The 23,067-nt window shown below is 38.3% G+C and overlaps 1 protein-coding gene across 5 annotated transcripts in view; it reads left to right on the plus strand.

Annotated features, from left to right (window-relative positions):
* The first annotated feature begins 36 nt into the window (after positions 1-36).
* COL4A3 (collagen, type IV, alpha 3 (Goodpasture antigen)) overlaps positions 37-23,067 on the plus strand; it is a 130,222-nt gene continuing 107,191 nt past the window's right edge. For 4 of the 5 annotated variants that reach the window (XM_014531045.1, XM_014531043.1, XM_014531044.1 and 1 more), the window contains exon 1: positions 39-163. In XM_014531045.1, the coding sequence (XP_014386531.1) occupies positions 149-163 (15 nt within the window). In that variant the 5' untranslated portion in view covers positions 39-148. Of the gene's footprint in view, positions 164-23,067 lie in introns of all 5 variants that reach the window. The other variant, XM_014531046.1, reaches the window with a different exon arrangement.

Below are 23,067 nucleotides of genomic sequence, written 5' to 3' on the forward strand. Positions count from 1 at the left end.
CACCCCCATCCCGCACTGCAACTCCCACCCTCCGCCCTGGGGACACGCCCGCTCCACCCGCCTGGGCGCTGTCCTGGAGACCCTTCCTGGTGGCTGCGGGCTCCATGGAGGTTCCTAGGCGGGCAGCGTGGGCGGTGAGCAAGCGGAGATGCCCAGGGAGCAGGTGGGTCGGTAGGTCAATGATCACCAGGGATGAATGCGTGAGAACACGGGATGCAGAGACGCGCGGTGTCTCACAGGTTGGTGAATCAGAGCAGGCAGCGTGTCCTGGCAGAGAGCACACAGGGCTGGTAGTGAAAACCCGAGCCTGAGTCCTGGCCCTGCCGCTCCTTAGATGTCACTTCACGCTGACCTCTGACCTCTCTGGGTCTCAGTTTCCTCCTTGTCAAAGCTTGTGCTCCAGTGTTCAATCCGCATAATCAGGAAAAGCCGATGCCATCACTGACAAGTGAACATCACCTTAGAGATAGAACTGATGTTAGTATAAATGAAGCAACCTGTCACTTTCATTTCCAGTAGGAATTGGAAAGATCCCCCATTCATTTAAATCCAGCCCATATTTCTTATTCTTTGCAATTAAAGATAAGTTGGGTGTCCTCAATACTGTTATGGCTCCTAGAGTTGAGTTACTTGATTTTAGGTTGTGAAAATGAAATTCAACTTTTCAGATTCTTTCTGTGACTTTTATATTAAAAATTTTAATTTGGAAAAATAATTTGGGGTAATAATGAAGTTGTTTCATTTCCAAGCATAAGCAGATGTTTTACAAATTTCATGACTGAGATTATTATTGGAAATTAATAGTCCCGTGCATTTATGTTCCATAAAAAGATTTTTGGAACCCTTGGCCACATGTAATCCAAGTACTTTCCATACAAATTAAAATGTAAATTAAAACATTACAGCTGAAGCTAACATGCTCTTGATAACCTCCATACATAGGCCCCTCCTCTGTCTAAACAAGGTATCCACTCACCACTTCATGTTTCTTTCGCAGCGTTTCCTATGCATTTACATGCACATATGTGGACCCACAAACATTTAACATAAGTGATATGATTGATTTTATATGTATATATTATGTTATATGTTATATGTTTGTTATATGTTATATGTTAATATCCTTTTGCAACCTATAAATCTGTCCATGTCAGTATTTAAGATAGATCTATCTCTTTTTTTTCTTTTTTGCCCCCTTGCATAGTTTTCCACAATATGAATATGCCAAAACTATTTGGCCTTTCTCTTATAGATTTACAAAACTTAGGCTATTTAGTGTTTTACATTTTATAAGTTTTGTAATCCATGTAATCTCTTCATGGAGCTGGTTTTAACCAATGTATTTTGCATAGACTAGGAATGTGCAACCCTGGTAGCTCAGTACTTCTGGGGATAATGGATGAAACTCATCCAAGTCAGTGTAGATTGTCTACCAGCTTTAATCTAGGAATAGATAAATCCAACAAGCAAAAAACCTCAAGGAGATGTATGCTATGGGAAGGCTTGGGGGAAAGGTCCAGAGCAGGGTTTGCACATCCTTCTAAACTCAAAAAAAAGAAAAGGAGATATATATTAGAGAGGAGTGGAGAAAGAGAAGGGGAATCACATGTGTATAAAGATCAGCCAGGAAAAGTGTGCTCTGTGATTATACAACCTCTAATTAGACTAATTTTCAATTATATTGTCATATTCCCATATTATTATTTTTTACTGATTTTTTTTAGAAAGAGCGGAAGAGAGAGGGATAGAGAGATAGAAACATCGGTGAGAGACGTCATCAATTGGCTGCCTGCTGCACACCCCCCCACTGGGGATCCTGCCAGCAACCCAGGCATGTGCCCTGACCAGGAATCAAACCAGCGACCTCTTGGTTCCTGGGTCAATGCTCAACCATGGAACCCATATTATTTTTTACATGTCAAACTTGAGATAACAGTTTATCTTTCCTCTTTTGGCCCTAAAAGTCCAGACTGGGCAGAAACATGGCAAGCAAATACCAGGAGCTGAATAAGAGCTGGATTTAGGGAGGATACTCTCTCAACAGAATTAATTTTTAAATTTAAAAATGTAGGTTGAATTAGGAAACATTTCAAACTAACAAGAAGTGATGTGACAGACACCATTGTATCTGTCCTCAAGAGTAAGCAGGCATGAATAAGCTTTAACCTGTTTGCTCTCACATTTCTCCCCTTTAGGAAAAACAATGTATAAATAGAGAAGGTCACACACACAGTCTTTACTCCATCTCCCACCCCCACGAAGTGTGCACACAGCTGACCATGGGTTTGAACTGTGAGTCCACTAATTTTTTTTTTTTTTAATAAATGGAACAGCCCTTCCTATTCCAGGGTTTCACGTCCTCGGATTTCCTATCAGCAGATTCAACCAACTGTGGATCAAAAAACAACAGTATTTCCTCATTCCCAACTGCACATGGAAAATACTGTTTTCCAGCAAAGGTTGGTTGAATCCACCAATGCACAGGGCCAACTCTAGAGTGTATATATATATATATATAAAATTTTGCCATTTAAATGTGCAGAAAATATTTTATTCCAGTCTTCGATTTATCTTCTCATTTAATTACTGGTACCTTAATGTATAACATTTTTGTCTACTATAATCTCAAACTTATCCATTTTTTTCCTTAGTATTTTGTGGTTTGCATCTTTTGAAGAAATCCTTTCCTTCCCTGGTATTATAAAAATGTTCTCTTTTTTAAAAAAAAAGTTTTACAGTTTAACTCTTTTACATTTAGAACTTTTAATCCTGGAATTGTTTTCTACTTATAGAACATGATTTCATCTTCTCCATAGAGGTAGCAAATTATCCCAACACTACTTATTGAACAGTCCATTCCTTTCCTCACTGTTTTGTAGTATTACATCTGCAAACATGTGTAGCAAGCACTCATTCATATTTGAGTCTATTTTCATATATGGGTGTGTTCATTTAGGGATTTACTTTCTCACAATGGTTTAGGGTTTTCTGTTTCTTTACTTCCAAAGTATTTCATATTTTATCACTACTGTAAATAGCATATTTTGCAAAACTTAATAGTCTAACTATTAAAGATAGAGCAAAACACAGTTGAATTTTGTATTTTAACTTTAATAAAGCAACTTTGAATAGTTGAAATGCATTTAAGGCTAAAAAGTTTCCTCTAAAATACTGCTTTAACTGCACTACACACATTTTCATAAGCACTATTTTAATATCACTAAATTTAAAAATCTTTTCTAATTGATTTATTTGTCCTATGTGTTATTTAGATGTTTATTTCTTTTTAATACCCCAAAGTATGGGGATTTTCTAGTTATCTTTTTTATTGAATTGTGGTAGAGATAATATTCTGACTTCATAGATTTCTATGTAAATCAATTAGATCAAGATTTTTGATCATGCTATTAAAATTATAATGTATGTGCACATGTGTTTCTTAATATTTCCTACTCAGTGGATATTTAATCTGAGATTCTATACTTTTCATCAAATCTTGAAAATTGTCAGACATTTCTTTTTTATATTTCTCCTTTCCCACTCTACTCCTCGAGTTCTTAGTATGCATGCTGGACCTTCTCACCTTTTCCTCCAGTTCTCCTAACTTCTTATATCAGATCCCTTCCAGATGCTACTCAGCTCCTCTTGGCCTCACTTTGCTCCTGGGTTGTGGGGACTTACTTCCCCAGCTTTCACCTTGGCCACAGACTTGAGACAGACACAGCCTGATGGCTCCTGTAGATTCTATCTCATGGCTTCTTATTGTGCTCTAGAAATGTAGGGAATTAACACCTACAGGGCAAATCTTTGCCCAGTGGGAGACAGGAGCCATTGGATGAAATTCTCTCCACAGAACAACTGTCATGAAGTATGAGGGTTTTGCAGACTCCCGATTAGACCAATTACCAGTTGTACTTGAGATCAAGTTGTAGCATTTTGAGCTTTTGTTTTGGTGCTGCTTCCCTCCAGGCTGCATTCTATGAAACATAATCATACCCGTCTTTTAATTTTTAATTCTCTCTCCTGTTGTTTGTAATTTTCAGATTTTTAAAATCTACCTTAATTTTCAATAATAAAAGAAAACTCTAGAACCATTCGATATGGGTTGTGCCTAAATATCTGTACAACTTTTTCTCCAAAAAGTTAAGATGGTTGGCCCTGGCTACAAATGCTTAAAGCTATACACATTACCATTTGTATATATTCAATTATATTGCCCCACTATCAAAGTATGAGGAAGTTATGTGCATAAAGAATTAAAGAAACATTACCAAAACAGCAAACACTTGGAGAAATGAATGTAGATAAGGAGCGATGTATTACTAAAAACCAATATGGCACACCTCACCTTTCTTGTTCAACTATAAACTAGGTATCACTAGAGTTCAGCCAGGTAGCAGGTTCAGTGTTACCTTAAACCAGTTACCTCCTGAAAGAGCCATATTTTTGTTATCTGAAAGTGGTGGTACTTTATGTATTGTAGATAAAGTATTCAATACAATGCCTGGTACAAAGTAAGTAGCCAGCTTTTATATTCTAGCTATAATTATTTGATTATTACTATAAAAAGCAGGACGGAGAGAATGGGACAGAGACTTAGACATGTGGCCAGGTGTTGGGGATTCACTGAAAAACTAGACAGTCTGCATCCCTGGCCATGGTTAGGAGTCTAGCAGAATAGGGCAGAGAGACAACAGCCCAGCAAACAAATGTGCAACTAGATCGTGGTGCCTGCCAGGATAGAATGGGATATGGTGACGGAGAAGGTGAGATTCTACCATAGCTAGAGGTGGTTGGGAACAGCTCTCTAAGGAACTGGCTCACAGGCTAAGTAAGCCCTTACATGGAGACAGCCTTGGGAAGCATTGAAGAATGTGGCCAGGTCAGGGTCTCTCCATGGCGGAGAGAGGCTAGACACTTCCAATTTTATGGCTCCTGGGTTGTCAAAGAATAAAACCAGACTAACAGAAGGTTTTTTTGTAAAAAGAAAGAGAAAAAGTTGAGTTAATTTACTCACCACAAAGGGAATGTATATGCTGAGTATTTTGCTAGAGGTGGAGTGAGGAAAGGGAAGCAGGGAATCAGGGTACCCCAAGGGGGTGGGGTCAGGGTGGTTGTGCTCATGGAGGATGGAAAATTGCTCACTGCATAAGGTGAAATCAGTCCACAAGACTGCATGTGGCTGAACATCGTATAATCTTAATGTTTGCACTGAACAAATTAATATTGTAACATAAAGAGCTATTCACAAGACATTAGTACTGGATGAGTAATGAATTCACACTGTGACTTGGTAATGGGCCCACTTCTCAAGTGGTGTGATGAAAACATTCTTCTTTCATTCCTGTTGATGTGTCTCTGTCATTCTCTCCTCAACCTCATTTAGACTAGACAGGTCTTAATTTGCTGAATGTGGCTGTGAGGCCCAGGGCAGGAAGTTGATGCTGCACCTGAAGAGCCCTTGTCGCAGCCAATGTAGGCCAGGGCCTGAAGGGGCTCTAAGCCAGGGAAGGGTGAAACCAGTTAAGGACCTGCTGGAAGGAGGTGAAGAGCTCCTCACTCAAAGAACCAGCAACACCAGCCCCACCCCACCCCCACCCAACCCCATGCTGGTTAGGAAGGCAGAATGTCACGTGGGCCCACCTCAAACCTCCACAGTGGGAATCTGCATTTTAACCAGCTCCACAGGCGTTTGTGGGCACACTGTTGTCTGAGAACAGTGCCAGCCTCCATAAGCAGTCTGGAGGGTCCTTCAATGGGATGGCACTCGGGACTGTGATGACTCCAGTTTTAAAGATTTGTTCTCTCCTTCGGAATTCAACTTACGTAAACGACAAGTGACAAAACAGGAGACAAGTCATGCTGGTTTCTCTTTGGCTATGTCTTGCAAGTCAGAAAGAGAGGAAAGAAGGGGAATCAGTCTAGTTCAGTGGTTCTCAACCCTCTGGCCCTTTAAATACAGTTCCTCATGTTGTGACCCAACCATAAAATTATTTTCGTTGCTACTTCATAACTGTAATGTTGCTACTGTTATGGATCGTAATGTAAATATCTGATATGAATCATAATGTAAATATCTGATATGCAGGATGGTCTTAGGCGACCCCTGTGAAAGGGTTGTTCGACCGCCAAAGGGGTCACAACCCACAGGTTGAGAACCGCTGGTCTAGATCAACATAGCAGTTGCTCAATATGTCCCTGTTCATTGATTCAGTGCTCTTAATTTGATGATCATTCATGTACACACTAAGGAAGGTTAAAAAATCCAGTTCCTGGTTCAATTTATGTGTACACACCTAAGCTAAGATATGTGTCCTATAAATGCACACACATATGTTTAAAGAGTATTTGATATTCTCAGCATTTTAGTAATAATTATTGCGATGAATTAGTGGTTTTTAAAAAGTGGAATTCTCAGAACTATTTAAAACATAACCATACGCTCTAGCCAGTTTGGCTCAGTGGATAAAGCATCAGCCTGCAGACTGAAGGGTCCTAGGTTTAATTCCAGTCAAGGACATGTACCTGGGTTGCAGGCTCCTCCCCGGCCGGGGCCCTGGTCAGAGTTCATGCAGGAAGCAACCAATCAATGTGTTTCTCTCACATCAATATTTTTCTCTGTCTTTCCCTCTCTCTTCCACTCTCTCAAAAAATCAATGGAAAAATATCCTCAGGTGAGGATTAAAAAACAAGACCAAAAACAAAAACTAAAAAACATAACCATATAAAATCTTTTACTTTTCTGACAGTAGTTTCGGACAAGTTAGGAATTTTCCATCTTTAAACTTTAAGATCAATGTTTGTTCATTAGATTGTCTCTCCAAATTGGTCTTGGAGCAGTGATTCCACTGTTTAAAAATGAGTTCAAGTGTATTTAGAAACCTTGGGAGATTCATCATTATGTAGACAAAACAGTCAGGTCACTGGATTTTTTTCCCCACCAGGATATTTTGTTGTTACTTGAACTTCTCAAGGAAAAAGTTCTGCAAATGGAAAGTTGAGAAAGCTTCAGTGTTTTCCCTGAGAATCAAAGGACAAAGTATGTCTGGAAAGACCCAAGACAACTCATTTTTGAGTTTCACCACGTGACAGGATAGGTTTCTGTTGTTTATTTATATGTGATATTGGGAAAGCTGAAGAGTTCACATGCTGGCTTTTAAACAAGTTTTATGTGCTGTACAAAGTTTAGAACATGTTTAAAAGTACAAAAAGAAATATAAAAATAAAAACTGTCTATAATCATGACACTGTAGATGTTTACTGGTAACATTTTGGTGTATCCCCTTCTAGACTTTTTAAAAAATATTTTTGTATGTTTTTATTGATTTCAGAGAGAGGAAGGGAGAGGGAAAGATAGAAACATCAATTATGAGTGAGAATCATCTATCAGCTACCTCCTGCATGCCCCACACTGGGGACTGTGCCCGCAACGTTGTCATGTGCCCTGACCAGGAATTGAACTGTGACCTTCTGGCTCATGGGTTCATGCTCAACCACTGAACCACACCAGCCAGACTAGACTTTTTTTTTTTAATTCTACTTTTTTTTTCACCTAATAATTGACTGGTAAAATTTTTGAGTCATTAACTATTTCAGATATCATTTGTAAATGTCTACAGCAGTGATTCCCAAAATGGGTGCTACCGCTCCCCGGTGGGCGCTGCAGTGATCCAGGGGGGGTGGTGATGGCCACAGGTGCATTTGGGGGCGATGAGTAACTGCTATTAAAATTTTTAAAAAATTAATTTCCAGGGGCTGAGTAATATTTTTTAAAATTTAAAAAAAATTAATTTTCAGGGGCTGAGTAATATTTTTTCTGGAAAGGGGGCGGTAGGCCAAATAAGTTTGGGAACCACTGGTCTACAGAGTATATTTCATTGTAGGTTTGTACCATAACTTATTAATGCCCTTCTATTTAATATTTTGGTTATCTGTAATTATTGAGAAATAATGCTACAATGGAGCTCCTTGAAGATAAACATTTACAAAATCATATTTTAAATAATTTTATATGTAGATGATTTATCAACTGTCTGATTTTATGCATTCTTGAGTACAATGTCAAGGTAATAGCATTCCTGATTTATAGATGAGAGTCTGATCCAAGGGCATTTATCAAGTTAGCACAGGAAGTGGGTTTAGAATTGGGAGTTCTGGTTATTAGAGCTCTTTGGTAGAGCTCTTCCCTACCAAAAACTTCCCAGATAATCTAAGGGGAGTGTCAGATGCCACTTTATTCATCATTTAACTAACTTAGCAATATTTGAGATAAGACTGATTTTTAAAATGCTTTGGTTATCGAGAAAGAATGATTATTTTTAAAAAATATATTTTTATTGATATCAGAGGAAGGGAGAGGAGATAGAAACATCAATGATGAGAGAGAATCATTGATTGGCTGCTTCCTGCATGCCCCCTACTGGGGATCGAGCCCGCAACCCAGGCATATGCCCTTGACTGGAATCAAACCTGCAACCCTTCAGTCTGCAGGTTGACACTCTATCCACTGAACCAAGCCGGCTAAAGCGAAAGAATGATTCTTGACACTATTATCCTTTATATTCAAAGCATCAATGAAATGATTTTATTTACTGAAGTATTATTTGTTTCTGCAATCTAGAAAGAGTTTAACTTGTTTCTAGGGAAGAGAATCATTGATTGGCTGCTTCCTGCATGCCCCCTACTGGGGATCGAGCCCGCAACCCAGGCATATGCCCTTGACTGGAATCAAACCTGCAACCCTTCAGTCTGCAGGTTGACACTCTATCCACTGAACCAAGCCGGCTAAAGCGAAAGAATGATTCTTGACACTATTATCCTTTATATTCAAAGCATCAATGAAATGATTTTATTTACTGAAGTATTATTTGTTTCTGCAATCTAGAAAGAGTTTAACTTGTTTCTAGGGATTTCTCCTACTGATCTCCTTGAAGATGGGTGTCATGCCTTACCCACCCTTCTGGGTCCAGCTCTTGGCATCACACTGGTACTACTGGTCCTCAATGAATGTTCATGGAATGAGGCCAACATTTTATTAAATACCAAAACTAAAATTCAATAAAGAATTAATAGATTCTTGAACCCTTTGGCATAAGCCTAAAAAGAAAATTCTATTTTTCAGATGAAATATTGAAGGCTTTACTTATTCATTCAGCTAGATGCTGGGACAAAGGTAGATTAAACCAATGTTCCTTCCTGCTGCCACAGAGAATGCCACCAAGTGAGAGGTTTATATAAGTGCACAGACAGTAATAATGAAATTACACATGCTGGGACCAGGCAAGTTTGGGAAAGCAAAACTTAAGTGCAATTGAGAAGAAAGAACAAAGATCAGTAAAAACATCAAACATGCAGGGTTTAGATGAACCAAATGTGTAAGGGTAATGGAGTCAGAAAGTAAGATTCCAGTGACTTTAAAACATAGTTTATCTTTAAAGTACTTAGATTTGTTGGAACGGGCAGAAAGCAGCATGTAGAGTTGCTGATGGTACTTTTACCTTCTCTCAGCCTCTGCCCCAGCTGGAGCCTGGGTCAGCTTTTAATAACAGGGCTGGATTCTCCTTATTTTGCAGATTCCACAAGCCCTTCCAAAAAGTGATAAAACTAAGAACAGTGCTGTATCTGAAATCTCATAAGATAAGGTCCCTACCAATTGGAAGCCAGACTAAATGCCTGTATAGATACCAGTGCTAATTGCTATGGATGCAGTTGGAGTGGAGGACCAAGAACTGATCAATCAAACACTGCATGTGCCTGAGGCTGTGCCCGTAAAACTGGTCAGAGTTTTGTAGTCACTGTGACCTGCTCAGGCCTTTCATAGACGGAGCATTCAGACCTCAGAAGACCTGAACAAGCAGTATCCCCACATCCCAGGCGAGCAGTCATGCAGGCAAGGGCATCTGAGGCACCCTGCCATCTAAGAGAAGCCGCGCATGGCAGCAGTAAGACCCCTCATCCTGTGCAGGGATAGTTTGGGGCAGGTCACTTGAATTCCATGACTCTCCATTTCCTCTGTTATAAGATGTGGTTGATAAAACCTACCCCTCCTATCTCCAGAAATAATGCACTTGAACACATTTTGCACACAGGAAAGTGTTCTACAAATGCCAAGTTGTATTGAGACAGGAATGAGTTTCAATGTCAGAAAAGCAATAGTCCAAATATGTTTCTTATATGCATTTAATTCTCCTGTTATTTTTGTGACCTAGTATCAACTTCCTGGAATGTATTAAGGAGTTTTTATATTTTCAAAAATATTATTCAGTGCATTCTTTGCTGCTGGTATTTTCTAATAACATTATTTAGAAACATCAGCAGAAATGCCATCCTCCCTCAGCACTGTCCCCATTAAAAAAATGAACTGTCTTATTTACTTTGCACCATCCCATGTGAATAATGATGCTACAACTCAACCAGTGATTTCATCACTTTTATGGTTACTTTCCAAACACTTCAATGAAAATACCTGTTAATTATGGAGATAATCTTGGGTAACATTTAATGATAATAAATTATTTCTTTTTTTAGCTTTAAAATATAGGCTTTTTGGCATGTATTTAAAAGAGAAGCCATGTAACCAGCTTTGGCATACAGCCTCCCTCAAATTCCATTAATATGTAATCAGCTGCAACAGGGTAGAAAGTGTAAATTCACTTGGTGCCCATTCACTGAGCTCCTTAAGTGCAACGCACTGGGCTAAGGAAACCCTTGGAATATCCTTTAGACAGAGGCTGACTCCTTGGGAAGCTTCAAGATGAAGTCTCTAGAACTAGTTATCAGATTGAGCAAAGATATTTTTTCTATGTTGATCTTTTTTTCTAACAATAAAAGTAATATATGCCCATCTGTGAACATTCGAGATCTATAGATAAGTATAAAAATAGTACTACTAATATAAAAACCTAGAATAGACAGTGTTAATATTGTGTTATATTTGTATAAAGTGAGATCATATAGAATTTTGTATCTTCCTTTTTTGACATTATATGGTTATTACTTTCTTTCTCACATAGTTAAATACCTTTTAGAATCAAATGCACCCTATCCCATCATGTTGATATACCATGTATAGGATTCTTTCACCTGAATTTTTGATATTATAAACAAAGCTAGGATGAATTCTTGCCCACATATCTTTTTGTAAGACTCCTATAGTAGTAGGAGTCTTATTATTAGATAAACCAGTATAAATTTTTTATACAAGGGCTTAGCAGTTATTTTTCTCATTAGAGACCTGGAGTCAGCCTAGCATTAGACAATTATAAAGACTCTCACCTTAATCAGCCCACCATTTCTCAGTGACCCTTCAGCCTCACCCTCAGCTGTAAGTCAGAAATCAGGTAAATCCAAAGACCCCCTCAGCCATCACCATAGGGCATCTCAGTGGTTTTAGATCATTCCCAGCATTCGGAGAAATGGCCCATTTCCAATCAACATGCCAAAGAGCGACATTTCTCTCTCCCAGCACCTCTTCATCTACCCTATCTCCTCATGCTTCTCTCGCCCATTTTTAGGTCCTCCCAGCAGGTGACATTTGGGCCTCGGATCTCTTGGACTTCTTCTAGGTTTCTTGAAGGCTGATATGGCTTAAACCATGCATCTAAATTAAAATTGAATTAAATTAATGTCAAGTCAAACAGTAAACTTGATAAACTCTGTAATCCATTATAATCTCAGTATCTTATATAATGGCCGCTTTATGATCTTGGAAGCAAATGGAGTGCAGAAAAAAAATCAAGAATTGAAATAAAGAAAAAACTTTAAGACCCACAATTTTGTAAAAGAGGAAAATATTGAGAATTTTCACCTTCACCTTCACCTAAAACAAAATATAAATCAGACCCCTCTTGAACCATCGCATATAAGATTCAAATACTTTTCACTTAAGCAAGTTAACATGAATGCAATGTGTCTAACAGTTACTGAAGTCAAAACAGAAGAATAATGTCAATTACACTGAACATCCACCCACTAGCATACTGTAAATGATTTACCTGGCAATCTATTTTAATAAAGTTCACCTTCAGAAAGTAGCAGTCAGAAAAACCTCACTGAAGCCAGACTTGTTTTTACATGTGAAACTGCTATGCTCTGTCATTTGGATAAATCACTGAATTGGTCTAAATACAGTGGGTTCTTTGTTGTTGTTATTGTAAGCTTTTATTGGCCTAGAATTTGTCTGTTTATTCACTATGAAGAAGGACAGCGCTTTTTTGTTTCTAAAATTGGAATGGTAGCTTCTAACTCTATAAGCAAATTGAAGATGATCATGTTCATCAGAACCACTGTAGTTAACCAAGACCCCCAAAAGGTGATCACCAACAGTCTATCTCTGGGACCATCTGGGGAAATATAAATGTGCATAGCTATGCATTCAAATAAAGTTAAGGGACTGCTGATTCAAATCATAATACCTTCCTGAACTCTGAATCCATCATTTCTCATCTGTTTTAATCTGAGGACTCTTTTCTCATGTAAAAAATGTTAACAAGCCCAAACTTGTTTGAGATGCTAGAAAGTCAACCATTATATAACTCACTCCACTAAGAACTAGCTACGTGACCCTAGCTAAGTGGTTGAGCTTTGTTTTCCTTCTCTGTAAAATGGGGACAATAATATGAACCTATAGGTTTATAGATATGTTGATGGTTAAACATGATAATGTCTATAAATGCTTAAAACTTTGCCTGTTGCATTAGTAACTCAGTAAGTGTTCATGGTGATCAGCAGTGATATTCGGCAGTACTTGACCAAATCATCATTCGGATTTTACCTACTAGACCTCAGTGGTCAGACGTCTTTCAGTTTACTTTACAATCTTTTGTTGCATACTGAGAGCAATTGATCTACACATTTCTAAAAATTAGTTTCTAATTATTTCACAAAGTATATGTTTTATTTTTTTAACTTCAATTTATCAACAGGAATACACATGAATTCAATTAGAATTGTTCCTAATGACACTGCATTCACTAACATTGGATTTTTTAAAGATTTGACTTTGGAACATATGGAAAGTAATTTCTAAGTAAATAGATTTCTAAGGGCTATGCATTTCCAAAGGAAGTAGAGTGGATCTGTTTGTTTGATTGTTTGCTGTGTCATTTTGCAAAATTTTGGAAGTATATAGATAAATATCTTGAATTGTTCTGGTAAAATTAAGCATTTTGGACAAAAGAGCCTAGGATAACAGTAACCAGCATAAGGACAGGATGAATCTGGAGAATTTCTGAGAAACTGGTGGCCCAGGAACATCTGAATGTTCCAACCAGTGGCCAGAGCCAAGTAGTAGATGACAATAAGGGGAATGCAAATCAGAGGGCTCATTGGAAATGTATTTGACTTCAGACTTTAGGTCAAACCAAAGAGAAGACTGACTCAAACTTAGTGGTTATCAAACTTGGCCAGAAGGACTCAAAATAAGAAAAGACAAGGTCAACAGGCAGGCAGGCAGATAGAAAGCAGGTGATACCAGAAAATGGGGCAGTGGATGTCTGCTCTTTTTTCCTGACCACTCTCCTTTTCTCCTCTGGTGTTACCATGTTGATTGTACCTGAGAAAACTTTCTTCCCCTCACAGTGTCGCTTAGCCAAGGGTTGGGCACATAACCTACACTGAACCATTCAAGTGCCCTCTCCAGGAATTTGAATCTACAACTGAAAGGGCAAGGATCTTATCCATCCTGACAGCATGCCTGGAACATTCTCCGTTAGTTTTTATACCTTGATCCTCACAAGAGCCCAGAGGCTGAACTCTTCTGAGGCCTGTTTATTTAACTTTTCTTCAACTTCTGTGTGCTACCCTATTCCAACAAATTCCTCTTTTATCATTCAGTTAGCATAAGTAATTTCTGTTGCTTGCCACCAAAGAACCCTGGCAAGGATTCAGGAATCCAGACAACAGTCTAGCCAGCAGAACTGGTGGGTCAGCAGCCTTCTACCCCAGCTAAGGATCCTCTGATATTAACATGTGAGGAGAGAGTTACCTTCAGGAGCAACAATTTGCACCAACCAGCGTTCATGGGTACGCTTTTGCTAGGAAACTGACCTGGCAGTTACCCAGATGGACTGGGGCATGTGAGAACTGAATTACTGATTAATCATTGCTTATCATCAAATTATGAGACATTTTATGCTTTATATACATCTAGCATGAGTACCAGACCAGGTAAATTCAAGATTAACTAAATCAATCTTATAAAATACATGATAAACATTGAATATTATCCCTACTCAAAAGATGGGATTTGGAATAGCTACTTGACTTAGACATTCATTGTGGTATCCTGGCTTGCCAGCTTGGTTTCAGCCCTCTGCCTTGCTCATCCATGCCGCTTGAGAAGTTATGGTCCTTGCATGTGTTTGCCAAGAGGGACTTAAATGTTTTGCTGTACTGCTGTATTTTGGTATTCATTTCCAAGTCTGTTTTCATTAAATATGCCCTTTCACTTTTTAAGGTCTGCCTTTTCTCCTCCACCAGAAATAATTTTTTAACTGCTCTAAGTAACTTAATTTTGAGCATGTTTAAAGTTCAAACCCAGAATCAACCTAACCAAACAGAGCATCTTAAGTATACAAAAAGTCTAATCTTTTTTTCCCATTATGCACATTTTGGAAAAATTCTCTCTAAAACTTGTGTACACATTCTTGATCCTCACTTTGCATAGCTGCCTCTTGGACTTTTGACATTAGGTTGAATTCTTTTATTTAGGAGTGAATTCAGTCAACCAAGTTGTTAAAAAAAAATTTTTTAAGTTTCTGGCCAAGTACAAGGTTTAGTTTATTACTGATTAAATGAAGAATGGATGGCTTCAGGTGATCTGCCACAGGGCTCTCGGCAATCACCCCAGGTAGTTAGTGTGTACTGTAACTACACAAAAATCAGAAAAAATCTCCATAGGAACTGATTAGCTTTTAGCCGTCTGAAGAAAAGAACAATTTTACATTTTTTCTTGCTCTTGAATGTAAGGTAAAGCAGTCATTACTACTGGAAAAATAATGTAAAATGTGGGTTTAAGGTAGTGTATCCATCTTCAAAGATAAAAGGGATGTGTATTTTATTTTATTTGTTATACAGTGCACCAGTTTTCCCCACTCCAACCACCACATTGCTATTTTAATCTTTTATAAATATTTAGTCCTGTTGAGACCTGGAGGTGAGGCCCAACCCATGGCTAATTGGATGAATGTTCCCTGTCAGGAATCAGGGAAGAGGTTGAAAGAGAACTGTAATTCAGAAGGAAAGCCTTGGGTCAGTAGTTCTCAGACTTTAGTCTGCAAAACAGTCTTTTGTGGAGATTATTTTAAAATGCAGATTTCCTGGCAAAATCCTCATGGTGTGGCCTAGGAACCTGCACTTGTCACATGATTCTGGTGCAAGTGGTCCTTGGAGCTCTCCTGTAGAAACACTGCATCAGAAGGATGGAACAGGGGGGATGTCTGCCTCTTTCTGGGCCTCACTCTCTGGGCCTGGAGTTCCAGACCTGTGGGTCCCTGGAAGAGTTCCCAGATGTTAGAGACAGCCTGTCACCCAGAGAGTCTACCCAGCATTGGGCAGGAAGAGCTCTGACAAAAACGGAGTGGACTGTACATTGAAGAAGTCAAACAATGCTAGCTCTTTTGATGGTGAGTTTGGTTGATGATGATCGCCCATCACTCATAATTATGATGATACCACTGTCTCAGCTGCCCTACTAGGAAGTAAGAGGAGAATGCAATAGTGACCTGTCTTCCCCAAGGCCAGTGTTAATTGTGGCATCAATGCATCTGCTCTTCTGAGAAAAGGCTAGCATAGGTAGCAGCTAATAGTGAGAGACCTCCCAAGGGGAATTTGAATTATGTTGATCCAAATCAAAGCTACAAAATCCAGCCAGTTCTCACAAGGAGGTTCTCTCTCTGTTGTCAGCTTAGGAGGATCTTGAGTTGGGTTATATTAAGGAGGCAAGTAGACTCCTTATTTGTAGATTTTACTAGGACTGGCATGCCATGGGGAAAAGTATAGATCATCAGTTTTTCAGAGGTATTCTATAAGATGAAATGCCCTTGCTCAGGACACATGTGAAGAATATGAAAGATTCCCTTTTTAAGTCTCCTTCGTAACAACTTGTAAGAATCATATTGATACTGACCTTATGTATTCACTGTGCCACATATTTATGTGAATTATTCAGTTTAGTGTTGGACAATGTGAAATACACATATGAATATATATAGCAATAAGTCACATAATAATTAGACTTTATTGTGTGAAGGTTAAAGAAAAATGCAATTAACTTGGATGGGCATAAAAGCTAGCGTTTGGTAGTCAATAGAACTATAACTTACTATAAATAACAAATGCATCCTAGAAAAAGCTCCAGGTAAACATGTGCCCCAAAAAACAAACTATATTGTTAACTTACTGCTTTAAAAGAAATTTTGAACCCATCAAGAAATAAATATTTAAGAATCGACTGTATATTTAAGTACTTACTTTATCTTAAACACACTTAGCAGGAAAATTAAATGGTACATCAATACTAGGAATATAGAGTTGAAATGTAAAGAAAATTTAGTCCTTGACAATATCATAAACTTAGATGCTTGTCAATGACATGGAAAATTCTACCTGGAACAATAAGTTCAAAACTACTTGGAACAACCCCCTCTTATTGATTGATGGTCTCCTCACTTATCAGACATTTTCCAGATGTTTTCAGTACACGTGGTGAAATTCCAGGTGCATAGAATAAATGTCTCCTATCCTTGTGATCAAGATGACATATCTGTAAAGGTCAGAGTACCTTACTCAGAGTAAGAGAGTAATTGTTCATCTTCCTGAATCAGGGACCTTTTAAATATGTACTGATTTGCTGAATGGATTCTTCTGCAAAATGAGAAAATTGGGAGGAGGATGAGCATGAGGATGAGAAAATGATGGTGTTCACTCTGCACTAAATCAGATTTACCAGGGATGAAACTGAAAATCTGGGCTTTTGCAAATATGGGCTTTGAATGGTGTGGCCATGACAAGGGCAAAGAATGGCAGCAGGGGAGAGCTGTGTACTACCTAAATGAGTATGCATGCTGGTTTAGACATATATACCTGGATGAGCCTTTTTCGACGGGGAACAGAGATTCTCCCAGTATCTCAAGAAATCAAGTTTTCCATAAGTATACACATTTAGCAATAAGAGAAACAGGAATCTAAATCTTGATTCCGGTCTCATGGATAATGGAAATTATTTTAGGAATATGCAGCTTTAATGACCAAAGTAACTCATTGTCCCTTCAACAGCAGGAATTATAGAAATTCTGTAGAAGTTTCTGCTTCTTTCATTTCTGACCCAGCCAACCAACCACCTTACCCTCTGCCCTGTGTGTGTGCTATGTCTCATGGTTTCTGCTTGCTCAGCTTCTACATCCTCATGGTTTCTGCTCATTGACATCTTCTCCTGCCAGAATGTGTCTCTTCTGCATCTCTCTGTTGGTCTGGGCTTCCACTATCACCACCAGGCATTTAAGTTCCAACTCCAGAGAGAATCTGATTGGTCCACAGGTCAATGGACTCACTGTGCACAATGCTGTGGTCCATCATAAACTCTCAAACAACAATCCCTATTATTTTGCCTTTATGGAGTCTTATGGGAAAAATGTCCCCAAATTATTTATTTTCAAAAATTAAAGTAAATATTAGTAATACCAGATATTATCTTATTGTTCTCTAATAGAAAAGTATTTTAGGCCCAAATATAACAACCTTTCTTTATAGAAATCTTGGCTTCGTTCTAAGTTATTAAAGGACTTTAAAAATAAATTTCAGTATTAACATTGGGTTTTTTGGAGGTGCCTGAAGTTAGAAAGTGGTAACTATTTGGACATTGTACCTTTTTCTCTAGGAGATTTTTTTTTGTCTGATTCTGTTTATAAGCAGATATTCAACACTGAAAAACGGATCCCAAATAGCCTTTTCAAAGCTCAGCGATCCATTGTGAGACATTGGCTTAACACAAAATACTTTTACATAACCCAAGCCACCGAGAGGGATATCCGGTCAGCTATTTTTAAAGCCTTCTCCCCCACACCATCTCACGTAACAGAGTTACAGCAGTTTGATTAGAAAATTGGCACAGTTTCTGTGATTCATGAAATGAAAACACAAATGAATTGTTTTTAACTTGCTTAAACTGGAACCATTTTCAATTAAATGTGCTATAATACCAAAAAATAACATTCTGGATTAGACACACTTACACACACACACACACACACACACACACACTACATAATTTTTTGCATTCATATATATGTGGCATTATGCATTGGGTTTACCATATGAATAATTTTCTAATTAATTAACTCATTCAACAAGTGCTTATAGAACAATAATTGTATACTGTGTTATAGGTGGGGCATGAGTGTGAGAAGGGTGGACCTGCCTTCACTGAGCTTCCAGTCAAGTAAGAGTTAGGCAATTGCAATGTCACATGATAGGACTCCAGCGTGGTGGGAGAGAGTGCCTGCCAAAGAAGCACAAGGAGGGGTGTCAGAAAAGGCTTCCCAGGGAAAGTGATATGAATGCTGAGACCTGAAAGGTGAGGAAAAGCCAGCCAGGAAGGATGGGAGGGAAGAAACTTCCAGTCCATCCTGGACTGGGGCTTCCTGTTTGAGGGCCAGACAGAAGGCCAGAGTGGCTGGATGTAGAGAGGCAGGGGGAGGAACAGGATGTGTGGGCTCCATCAAACAGGGTCATGTTAAGGAGTTTGAACTTGGTCCTAAGAATAATGGAGAGCACAGAAAGGTCTTGAGCAGGACAGAGATAGGATTTGATTTATGCTTTGGAAAAAGTATCCTGGCACTAGCTGGTTTGGCTCAGTGGATAGAGTGTTAGCCTGCAGACAGGGCTCGATTCTGGTCAAGGGCACATGCCCTGGGTTGCAGGCTTGATACCCAGTAAGGAGCATGCAGGAGGTAGCTGATCAATGATTCTCTGTCATCACTGATGTTTCTATCTCTCTCTCCCTCTTCCTTCCTCTCTGAAATCAATAAAAATATTTTTTTAAAGAAAAAGTACCCTGGATGTGGTGTGGGGAATAGATTAGAGGCATGATAGTGGTCCAAGTGAGAGATGGAGGTGGCCTAAAGGAAAATAAGGGTCAAGAGGATGGAGAGAAGCAAGCAGATCTGAGTTCTTTAGGTCTAATTGGTATATCTTGATGATAATAGATGGATGGCTCTGCTTCTACCCAAAGTCAGCATCAAAGCACTGCCCTCCACGAAGGAATTGTGCTGCATTTATTTTACAAACTGGTGTCAGTAAAGAGTTTGCTAATTTTACTATAATAATATACATTCCTTTTATCAAGCAAGAAGAGAATAACTCAGAGTTTCAATTGGCACCCTTGTCATTGTAAGTAACCTAAAACTCTATTCAAAATGGCATAAATAATAAAGAGAATTTATTTGTTCCCATAATTTAAAAATCCAGTAGTCAACAGGGTTTCAGGTGAGACTGGATCTAGTGTTTCAGTGATGTCACCAAGACCTGGTTTCTTTTGCTGCTGCTCTTTATTTTATGTCTGCTTCATCCTAAGGTTGTTTCCTGTCATGGTCTCAACAACATACTTTCATGTATTTATTATGTTTGCCATGAAAAGACACTATCTTTACCAGTTATCACCCCCCAAAATCAGAAACTTTCATTTCCCTGGAATCCTCAGGAAAATTTTAAAGTCCTATCCTCTAATGCAGGGGTGAAAAAACAAACAAACAAAAATCCAATCATAGTTTCACTACTTAAAGACAATATCAATAATGTTTCTTTTATTTTCCTCTAGCATTTTTATTATGTACATGATATTTTAAAATATAGATTGTGTAGTCAATTCTATGTATTCTATGGCCTTTTTTCTCTTATAAGTAATAGGCTCCAGAAATAACATTTATATGGTCTTGTAAACATTTTTTAATAGCCAAGCTTTCTCAACTACTTCTCTCTTAGTGGACATTTAAGACATTTCAAATGTTTTAATGTTTACATTATTTCAAATGTAAATAATGCTGCTATAATCATGTTTCTATATGATACTCTGATTCGGATTTAGGTTTATATTCTCTGTATGAATTCCCAGAAATGGAATTCCCATGTCAGAAGCTGTGAAAATTTAAGATTCTTGATATATACAAAAGACTGATTTTTAAAATTCAGACTTTATGCAAAAAAAATTTAAAAAGTGAGTGAGAAAGCAAGAAATATAATCAGCTTTATAAAAGTGTTTTGAAAGCAGTCTACCGAATCACTCTGCATCAGCAGTATAAAAATATTGAATGGCTCCATCCAAGAAGCACCCCCGGTTGGCCAGGCCCATATCAAGGACTGAAAGCAAAATGCATGTGCCAAGGGCTGCAGTAGATTACAGTGACTCAGCAGAACAGTTATCAGATTTCAAAGTCAGCCAGTAACTCATCTTGGAGACAGATGTGCCTAAAATGTTACACTATTGCCTTCAACTTCAATAAATTTCAATGTCATTCTAATAAAAACTGTGAAATCTCACATAGCTTTTAATGAAAATCCCTTTCTTATTTTAGTCATTGCAAAGGTAAAGACTTTTTTCATAATTCATCTCTGAAACACGATGGTAAGAATTTAGAATATCACGAATGTTTTTAAAAAGTGCAGGGACTGTAAAATAAATTTGATAAGTTATTTGATATGGACACTGTCAAGAACAGGCTAATGAGAGTCATGGAGAGTTTAGAGAGAAAAAAACCTGAAGGAAAGAAAAATATTTATATTTGCTTAAATTTCTCTGTGAATGTATAACAGTTAATTTCTTCATTCTTTTTTTTTTAATATATTTTATTGACTTTTTACAGAGAGGAAGGGAGAGAGATAGAGAGTTAGAAACATCGATGAGAGAGAAACATCGATCAGCTGCCTCCTGCACATCTCCTATTGGGGATGTGCCCGCAACCCAGGTACATGCCCTTGACTGGAATCGAACCTGGGACCTTTCAGTCCGCAGGCCGACGCTCTATCCACTGAGCCAAACCGGTTTCGGCAAATTTCTTCATTCTTTAAAGCACAACATTTAAAAGAATTAGTCTGCTTTAAATTCAAGTATTCATTTTTCTCTCTCAGGTTATAGAATGGAAAGCGAGACACCCTTTTAGCAGAGAGCTTATAAATTAGATTACATTATACCATTCAGATGAAAAATGTATTTGGAAAAGAGATGGTTAATTAATCCTAAACCAGTATTACCCCAGGTGCTGACCACCTACTTCATCTTGAACAGCTTGTCTGAACTTAGTTATAGGATTGTGAAGAAGGCTAAGTGTCTGGTTGTTACCTTTCCCCCTAGCCTTTTATTAAATTTCTTTATGTGTGCATAATGTTTTGAAATGTTAATTTTTTCTCTTTCCATAAATGCATTTATTTTAATTAAATTTATCAGAGTGACATTGGTTAATAAGATTATATCGGTTTCAAGTGTACAGTTCTATGATACATCATCTGTATATTGCATTCTGTGCCCACAACCCAAAGTCAAATCTTCCATCACCATATATTTGGCCCCTTTTACCCTTTACTAAATCCCCACCCCACTTCCCTCTGGTAAGCAACATATTGTTGTCTGTATCTGTGAGTTTTTGTTTGTTCATTTGTTACTTTCAGTCAAATGCAAGTTGGCTAGTCACATATGACTTGCTCATTTCATTTTTCCCAGAAGAGCAGGATAAATAGCAACCCCAGGCTCCAGTTTTCTCACTTACCCTTGTTACATTTCAGCTCTTTGTGGGGATCAAACGATTCAGTAGATATAACCATGATCCTCTTGTAATAGGGTTGGTACTGGGACTGTGAAAGTCTTCGAAAGTAACAGTAGCTGTTCTTGGAGAGAGACTGCCTCTGATAGCCCTCTTTGCCCCAAATCCTCAATCTCTCCAAGTGTCCCTTTTCCTGGGAGTTTTCTCTCTCTCTCTCTCTCTCTCTCTCTCTCTCTCTCATGCGCACGCGCATGTGTGGGAGGGAGGAAGGTAGGTAAAAAGTGGGAGAGAGGCTCGATGTGTCCTCTGGATGGTGAGTAAAGAGTGAATAAAAGATCCTTGATAAATCAAGTTGACCAAAATAAGTAGGAGTTTAGAGCCATATTTCTCAAACTTTCTGTGGTGAAGGACCAGTTTTGTCTTGTTTTTGACTCTCCACTTAATCATGGACCACTACCATTGTAAAATACAATAAAAGTGAATTATAAGAAACTAGGATAAAAGAGACATATAATATAAACCTGAATATTTTATTTTAGATCCAACCAACTTTGTTTGCTCTGTCAAATGGCTCTAAAATTTCTAAATGCTTACTCTCATGTCCTGGACAGGTAAGAAAGAAAGACCCAAGCTTTGAATCGCACTGCTTTAGAGGATCTGAATATTACAATTACCAATTACCCTGATACGTCCAACTCTATTTCCTGCATACAAACATACATTTTTTCAGTAGTGCTCACAGAATATTCATAAAACTAATTTATAATAATAAAAGTGTAATATGCTAATTAGACCTGACAGCCAAATGACCTTCCAGACGTCCTTCTGGATGACCTTCCGGACAAAGCTGGGGCTGTGAGGGCCGAGCTTCTTGCATGAGTTTTGAGTATCAGGCCTCTAGTTTTTAATAATTTGACCACAAAGAGAAATTGAAGGAATCCCACAAATAAAGTAAGAATCAACATCTGTTTACAATGCAATTAAATTTCAAGCAAATAATATTAGAAACCAAGATCTTACCTATCCATTTTAAACCTTCCTTCTAAATAAGTCTTAGTTTTAAAAAGTCATGATCACGAGAGAAGAACCAAGATGGCGGCATAGGTTAACGCCAGAGTTTGCTGCCTCGAACAACCACTTCAAAAATACAACTAAAAGACGGAACGGACATCACCCAGAACCACAGGAAGGCTGGCTGAGTGGAAGTTCTACAACTAGGAGGAAAGAGAAAAGCATACCGAGACTCAGAGGAGGCGCAGTGCTGAAGTAAAATACTAAGGTGCGGAGTGCGCGCGGCGCGGGCTGGTGGCTGAGGGCG

The sequence above is a fragment of the Myotis brandtii genome, unplaced genomic scaffold (assembly GCF_000412655.1).
Source record: "Myotis brandtii unplaced genomic scaffold, ASM41265v1 scaffold79, whole genome shotgun sequence".
Lineage (NCBI taxonomy): Eukaryota > Metazoa > Chordata > Mammalia > Chiroptera > Vespertilionidae > Myotis > Myotis brandtii.